This window comes from Acyrthosiphon pisum, chromosome A2 (genome assembly GCF_005508785.2).
Source record: "Acyrthosiphon pisum isolate AL4f chromosome A2, pea_aphid_22Mar2018_4r6ur, whole genome shotgun sequence".
Lineage (NCBI taxonomy): Eukaryota > Metazoa > Arthropoda > Insecta > Hemiptera > Aphididae > Acyrthosiphon > Acyrthosiphon pisum.
Window position 1 is genome coordinate 66,733,319 of NC_042495.1, and position 9,187 is coordinate 66,742,505.

The window sequence follows — 9,187 nt, forward strand, 5'->3', positions numbered from 1 at the left end:
GAACGTCTGGTTTTGCTGGAACGCATAAACTGAATAATATTTTGTGAACTTCCTCACTAATTGAAGATAGTAGTATAGCTCTCTTCTGGACTTCGTTACTTATTCCGTTTGCAATGAAAAAATTTGTAAGTCTTGATTCAAATATTGTTATGTCGTTTCCAGATTCAAATGTTCCTGGTGAACCTATTATATTATGGAATTGAGTAATATTTTTGTTATCCTCACCCATTTTATAAATATTTTAATTTAATATGAGATGAGTTTAAAAATGTTTATCTTCGTCGCCAATTTGTTGTGTATTGTTAATATGAATAATAACATTAACGTATATTATAGTCTTTTATTATGAAAAGTATAAATCGAACTGACGTACATATAAAATTGTCTACTTGCTAATGACCGATGGACAATCCCCACCGATCGTAATATGATACTTATGATTATTATTGTTAATATAAACGTTTAGTATATAATGTAAATGCTGAATATGCAACAGTATGAGTCGTAGACACTTGAAAATTTTACCAGTTGTTTAAATTGACATTTTCTTTATATAGTTTTATTTTCAAAATATTTCACTAATTTTTAATCTATTTATAGGCAATTGAAATAATCGATTTTTTTTGATTTTTTTTTTATAAATGTTGATAAAAAAAAATTAGCTGGGACAAAATACTTGAAAATTTAATAGAAGGGTCCACATATGTTGTTCTAACTCCCATTCAAAAATTATAAAAATACATAGGCACAATTTTTTTTTATAAGCATTTAAAGTTCAAATTTTGACTAAATACGTAAAAATTACGGCAATGTTCAAATAATCTTAAACAGAAATTCATAAAAGTTTTTCTTTTTAATTCTAAGATTTGGAAATTTAATACAAGGCTCCTAACATATTTTTACAATAGCAGTTGCAAAATAAAAGGAATACATTGTCACAATTTTTATTTATAAGCATTTAAAGTTCAAATTTTGACAACATATTATGTAAAAATCACGAAAATTCGTAAATTATTTTATGCTAGAAATTCATAAAAAATTTTCCTTTTATATCTAAGATTTCAAAATTTAATACAAGGCTCATAATATATTTTTACAATAGCAATTGAAAAATAAAAGAAATATATAGTCACGATTTTTTTTTTATAAGCATTTAAAGTTCAAATTTTGACTAAATACGTAAAAATTACGGCAATGTTCAAATTATCTTAGACAGAAATTCATAAAAGTTTTTCTTTTTAATTCTAAGATTTGGAAATTTAATACAAGGCTCCTAACATATTTTTACAATAGCAGTTGCAAAATAAAAGGAATACATTGTCACAATTTTTATTTATAAGCATTTAAAGTTCAAATTTATACGAAATATGTCAAAATTGCGAAAATTTGCAAGTAATTTAGTGGTTGAAAAATCGTAAAAATTTTTTCTTTTATAACTAAGTTTTTAAAATTTGGTACAAGGTTCTCCATAAGTTTTTCTTTAAAAATAATATATCCTAGACTGACAAATCATCTCCGTTCAGAATCGTTTTTCGTATACAATGATATAATATCATTGGATTCAAATTTAATTCCATCCATTACAGTAACCCACTTGTAACCTACTGTACAGCAGAGCGACATCCACGACTTACCCGCCTTTTTTTTTGTATATCATTACCTTTTAGGACAGTAAAAGTGTTTCGATTTTCTTCAACAGTATCTTTTCTGATAAGAAAGTGAATCTAGTTGGTACTTTGGGGGGTCACAAGTAAAAATTTCCAAGTAGTTTTCTAAAGCGCCGTGAAAAACAAAAGAAAAATTAAGGAAAAACGGGAATTTTTACGCAAAATCAGTTTTCGAGAAAATTGATTTTGGTTCTTGGTACAAATTTTGAACAAATGACTGTAGGTACATGAAAAATTGACTGAATGTTTATATTAGCATTTCCTATACACCATAACATTTTCCAAATATCTTGACTTATTTTGAGCTCTTTACAGACATTTTCAGTTTCCATTTTTTTTGTTTTTTTTTCTATAAATATCAATAAAATTTTATTTGTTGTTAAAAAAGCTTGAAAATTTAATAGAAGGCTCCAAGTATATTGTTTCAATGGCAGATGAAAAAAATTAAAAATCCATATTCACAATTTTGTTTATAAGCATTTTAAGTTCAAATATTGACAAAATACGTAAAAATTACGAAAATTTGCAAATTATTTTGAGTTAGAAATTCATTAAATTTTTTACTTTAAATCTAATTTTTGAAAATGTAATAAAAGATCGTTCATAAGTTTGTCTATCTTTATCAAAAAAAAAATATCTTCAAGCAAATCAAATTAAATTTTTATATTAGTATTTGAATTTCATATTTTTACAACATTTGATATTCACTAGATTTCTCGTGTAACGATTTTCTTATTTTGTTGTTATTAAAAAACGAATGACTGTAGATACTTGAAAATTTTACTAAATGTTTATATTAGCAGTTTCTATACATGATAAAATTTTTAAAGTAATTTGACTCTTTTTGAGCTGTTTACGGACATTGTCATTTTTAAATTTTTTCATTTTTTTTTTCTAAAAATATCAATAAAGTTTTATTTGTTTGGTCAAAAATTGTAAAAATTTAATACAAGGCTCCTGATATATTGTTACAATAGCATTTGAAAAATATTAAAAATACATTGGTACAATTTTTTTTTAGAAGCATTTAAAAATCGAATTTTGACAAAATTTATCAAATTTAAAATTGAATAATTATAATGTAGTTAAAAATTTATAAAATGTTCAACTTTTATACCTAAGGATTCAGAATTCAAAACAAGGTTCCACGTAAATGGGTTATATATAAATTACTTTATTCACAATAATATCATCAAATATACTTAGTATTACATAGGCTGACCGACCGTTTTCGCTCAGAATCGTTTTTCTAATACAATATTATTATATCATTGAATTTAAATTTAACACCATCCATTACAGTGACCCACTTGTAACCTACTGTACAGCAGAGCGACATACACTTACCCACCTTTTTGTACTTGCAAATCTATTGTTTCAATATAAATTTAATATATTTGGTTAAACCCACATTTGCACATGCTCAGGCTCATCAAAAATGATGTTCCTATAAATATGACCAATCATAGATGCCAGATTTTAAAGAATGTAACAGGTGCCTGTGTTTTTAGAACTCTTCATCTAAAAAATTTAGTATGTCATGTATTATCAGTGCCATGCCAGCTGCATTTTGGGGCCTCTCACTAAAAGTGAATATATATGAAAGTAAAAGTATTCCACAAAATGTCATAAATGGTTCTGGACTCCACAAAAGAATACTCTAGGCCACGTTAAACGTCTAGCCGTATTGTATATTATCTATAGGTATAATACAGTATTATACAAATTGCAATTTTACCTTGAATGATTACAATAAAAATTAAAACTACATAAGAAAACTAATGGTGATTTAATGAAAAACGTACTTGGTGACAACAGTTCAAAGAACATATTACTATGACAAATAAAATTATTTATTCATTTCAATAGTATTGATGCTGTAAACGTGTAAAAAAATAAATATTAATTTAAATGAAAAATCTTCAATATTTCTAACGGGTGATCCCGCCCATGAGTTATGTGGCGAATGGTGTTATTCATTTAAACTATAAATTAAATAATTCACAAATATAAAACTCAAATACAAAACAATCACTATACGCTATATAGATATTTGAACACTATGAGGCAAGTTGCTACTTTGCAAGTTGCTAGACCAAAGATAAGGATAGCTTCTTAGTCCGTGGCATGATTTAAGATATACTTAAAGATTTATCCATGGATTGAGATATAATCTAAGATTGTTTATGTATATATATTAATTATGATTGAAACTGGACTACCTATGTTATTTGGTAGAACAAAAATTAGTAAAGAAAGCATAGGTACATTATAGATACAAGTTTATCGTGACGTGTATTGCTTATTGAGTTGTGATAATAATATGATTATATAAATGCACTGAACTGTTATTAAAATAATAATCTGCCGTTATTTAACCCATATTTGGTTATAGTGTTATTTTATACTATTCTCAACCGTGTACAATGTGCCACACTTAAATACATAATTAAGTATATGTTTTAAAAATAACTTATACATTTTTACACTAAGACTTAAATTCGTATATAGTTGTATTTTATTTATTATTTTGGTATTAGCTACAGTTTGTATGTGCGTTACCTACGTGTTAACATAACATAGGTATTTTTACTAGAAATTATAAATGTTGATATCATTATATGAAATCAATTGTGTATATGACGTGCGTCATACTTGTTTGACATGGCCCTGCGTAGTCCCATCAAAGCGCTGATTATTTCCGAGTTTTTCTTCTTTAGAATAATATTGGATTCGGATGGCTTTATTAAGTCGTTTGAAGAATCATCTTCCACGTGTCTCTTACCGAAAAACTGTAAGCACAAAACGTGTAAGTAACGATTATCTATATCTAATATACCTACGATAAAAATAATATATATATATGTTAGGCTACTATACAGGCCACACAGGCGATGTTTGATTTTCGATTCTGAGCGGAATGTATAGATGTTACAATAATGTGTGTTTTTTTTTTGTATTTTTTTTTGTGTCTGTTATCACCTTTCAGTACTTACAGTAAAAAAGCTTGGATTTTCTTCAACAGTATCTTTTCTGATATGAAAGTTAATCTAGTTGGTACTTTGGTAGTTTTCAAAAGCGACGTGAAAAACAAATGAAAAATTAAGGATAAACGGGAATTTTTATGCAAAATCTGTTTTCGAGAAAATCAATTTTGGTTTTTGATACAACTCTAAAATAAATGACTGTAGGTACATAAAATGTTGACTGAATGTTTATATTAGCATTTTCTATACTGTTTAGCTGTTTACGGACATTGTCAGTTTTCAATTGTTTTACTTTTTTTTTTCTATAAATATCAATAAAGTTTTATTTGTTGGGTCAAAAAGTGTGAACATTTAATACAAGGCTCCTGATATATTGTTTCAATAGCAGTTGAAAAATATTAAAAATACATAGACACAATTTTTTTTTATAAGCATTTAAAGATCAAATTTTGACAAAATTTATCAAATTTAAAATTGAATAATTATTTTGTAGTTAAAAATTTATAAAATGTTCAACTTTTATATCTAAGGATTGAAAATTTAAAACAAGATTCCACGTAAATAGTTAATTCTCTAACCAAAAAATCTAAAAAATACATAAGCACAGTTTATTTTTATAGTCATTTTAATTTCACATTTGGACGAAATTACATATTAAAAAACCTAGAATAACTATTTTACTTATTTTGTTATGATTGTATAATATTATTCATGGGTACTTAAAACTTCTAAAGTATATTATTATATATTATCTATGATAGTATAACGGTTTGTTGTTGATGTATAACGTGTTATAAGTACCTAATGGATATTGTAATATGATTAATTTGGAATTCATTATAGGTACCTATATGGGTAAATTTTTTTTTTAATACCATAGATAAGTATATAATATGTCTTTTACCTAGACTGACATACCGTCTCCGCTCAGAATCGTTTTTCTTATACAGTGATATCATATCATTGAATTCAAATTTAATACCATCAATTATACAGTGACCAAGTTGTAACCTAATGTACAGCAGAGCGACATCCACTTACCCACCTTTTTTAAAAATTATATTATCATTTGGAGCAGTGAAACTGATTCAATATATTCACCTTTAATATTGTTTCTGGTAGGAAAACGAATCTAGTAATTATACATATAAACTAATAAACTATAGGAGGTCAAAAATAAAAATAATTCACTGTACTTATTTTATTAGGTATTAATATATTGGTGAAAATTAGGGAAAAAAGGAACTTTAAAATAGTTTTTGACATAAACGAGTAAAATATTTTGCTGTGATTCAAAAATAAATAACCGTAAAAACTTACGATGTTTACCAAATGTTTATATTGTCATTATCTAATCATGGTGTAATTTTCAAAATATTTCGACTAATTTTAAACTATGTATAGGCATTTGAAATGTTTAAATTTTTTTTTCCAAGTAGTAATAAATATTTTTAGGGTAGTTTGAAAATATTTAAAAGGTTATAAAAGGTTCGTCATAAGTTGTTAATACTGGAATTAGAAAAAAAAGGTTGAGTGTAAGTCCATGATAATTTTTTATGAGCGTTAAAATTTTGACGAAATTCGTCAAATTTGGAAAAATGTGTGAATTATTTTGTAATTAAATATTTATAACATTTTAATATTCATAACTATGATTTATACATTTAATAAAAGTTTTCTCATAAGTCTGTACCTAAGTCATAAGTTTTTGTTATTAAAATTAAAAAAAATGTTTAGCATAATATAGTTTATACCCAAAGGCCAAAGGTATACATTTTAGCGAGCGATTGAATTCTAAATTTTGAAGACATTATATAGACATGATTATGCGTAAAATAACGATTTTAGTTTTTTTCTTGTTGTTAAAAAAGTATTTACCATAGAAACTTGAATCATTCCGCTTCTACTAAAATAATAATTTTTCAAGCTCAATAAAAGTTTAAAAAAAAATAATTCTAATATTAATATTAATTATTATAAACTATTTTTGGCATTTGAAATTTTAATTTTTTTTGTGTTGATAACATTTTTTATGACTGGTTTATGAACTACGATTTTTTATAAACGTTTGAGGTTAAATTTTTGATAACATTGGATATTCAAACAAAGAATAAGCTGGTAGGTAGGTACATATTTTATAATAGGTCGATAATAATTCATTTTAAGATATGAGGGCTTTGTTAATTCAAATATTATATTTTCTAATTTTAAAGTTATTAATAATTCATATTAATCTATTAAAATATTATAATTTGCAAAGATGATCGGAGTGTAATAAGTGCCTACCACTTAGTGAATGCCATTATTTCATATATTTTTAATTTTTATTAAACCATTTTTAAGGACTATAATATAGAGTCTATGAGTATCTATATGCATTTTTATAGAAACTACCTACTCTTTCAAAGTGACTTAGAAACATTAAAGATTTGTGGCAAAAATCATCCGGTTAACAATATATGATATAAAATGTGGATTATCATTTGAAAACAATATGTTGGTATCGCCACTCCTTAAATGGTATTAAAAAAAATCTAAGTAGCTATTTGAGAATATGGTCCTTACAGCTATAATCTTAATAGTAGGTATACTTAAAAATCTCAAAAATCAAAATTTGAATAAATTTATTATTAAAAAAAAAAAACCTTTGGAGGAACATGCGTTGTGAATAACCCTGTATAATTTATGCATTCGTGGTTTAGGAATAATTACGACAGTAGTAATATATTAGTGGTATCATCATGCTATAGGAATAGCGGAATGGTATTGAGTTGCAAGATTTATTAAGATTTAAACATTATATTTTACCAGTACGGGCTTAGTGGCAATCGGTGCGTTTTGTTCCTCAATAACGGAATTGTCGTCCGGAACATACAAAGAACAATAGGTAGTACGCAACGGATATCCGTTGGTCATGATGATGAGGTACGTCAAGTACGCACAAATCAGTAGTAAGTGATGAATGTGGCCCAAGAGTTTCCTGAAAATTATAAGCAGGTTCGTAATTTCCGAGAATTGTTGAAGAAATGTTATGTATAACAGAATGGCATGAAACAACAATACTGCAGGACTTAGCCATTTTGGTTATTTTATTGCAATTCATAAAATAATAATCCTTAAGTCTTGTATTTTTTAACAATTAATAATATTATATTTATGGATTTAACGTTTATTTTCAATAGAGATGAAATAATTAAGCGAAATTATTTTCAAACAAAACTTAAACTTTTTGGCATATTGTAGGTAGGTAGGTACCTATATTATAAATTATAACATTATAGAATTTTTAATATATTTTATTGAATGAATAAGTTGTATTACCATATTATGTTTTATTACGAATTAAATGTCTGTTGGTGGTTATATGTTGTAAAGCATAACACTGTATTGCTTTAGAATGAAAATAATTTTTAGTCTGGTAAAAATAATATAATAATATAGGTATTTCAAAACAATACAATATTTAATCAATTAAAAACATTTCTTATAAATTATAAGTAGTATTTTGCTGTTTGAATATTTTACGTTAAATGATATTGCTGCTAAACATAAAATAAAACTGATCGTAGTATTTATTTTGTTTATTTATTTACCCTTATTGTGTTAATTCAAATGTTATTTATTTAAAGGTTAATAAGTAATGACTATAATATTACTTTGGTTTATTGATGACTTTGACATGAATGGGTAAGTAAAATAAAAAATAATGAAAAAAATACACACAGTAATTTACTCATAATAAAATATGTTCTACTTACATGTTGTTATCTTGCTGTCTTCGGTGATTATGATTTTAATACCAAAAACAGGGATATTATATACTAAAAACGGATCGGAGTTATACAATACTATTATCTCATTATTCTGAATACAAGTCAATCTAGTATAATATTGTGAATTAACCGAAAACATTTCACCGGCAGATATAGGTACTCTACAGGAGTCCACATGCAGCATCATATCCAAGAGGGGTGGTTGGATTAGGGTCGAAAACCCCCATCGCTTTTTTATTATTATTACTATTATATGACTATACATTTTATTTAGTCTTATTTATAACTTAAATTTTTTTTGCACGAAAAAAAGAACGTGACGGCTTGTCACATGCAATTCAACATTTCAACCAACTACTTTATTAAGAAATATACCATTGCACCATCGTTTTATGGTTAAATTATCATAAATTGTTTGTACACATTTTGACGTAATTAGTAATCAGGAACATATTTTTAAATAATATATTTTTGTCCTGCTTTTATATAAACGTAAAACTATATAGAATCAATTTCAGTAAATAATATAATATTTATTACCTGTGCAATACTATTGAGCATTCATATTATGCAATAAAATTAATAAACACATGTGTATTATACAGATTACATTTATACATTTTAGATGAAATATTATTTTCTAATTACTAAAATTTTAAAATAAACTTTTCGAACACGTGATTGTTATAAAACAACAATGTTCTGGTTCGATCAATAAACACAAAATATGTAACAAAAGATTCGTACGATTTCGCATTAT

General features: G+C 25.6%; 1 protein-coding gene across 2 annotated transcripts; it reads right to left on the bottom strand.

The window, feature by feature from the left end:
- Positions 1-4,162: 4,162 nt before the first annotated feature.
- Positions 4,163-8,869, bottom strand: LOC100574816. Of its 2 annotated transcripts, XM_003244547.4 has the most exons (3): positions 8,413-8,869; positions 7,463-7,634; positions 4,163-4,459 (listed from the first exon to the last, which is right to left on the bottom strand). In XM_003244547.4, coding segments are annotated over exons 1-3 (339 nt in total). In that variant the 5' UTR covers positions 8,415-8,869; the 3' UTR covers positions 4,163-4,294. The 2 variants fall into 2 exon arrangements, with proteins under 2 accessions (XP_003244595.1, XP_016659923.1); XM_016804434.2 differs by lacking the exon at positions 8,413-8,869 and having other exon boundaries at positions 7,463-7,710.
- Between the last annotated feature and the right edge of the window lie 318 nt (positions 8,870-9,187).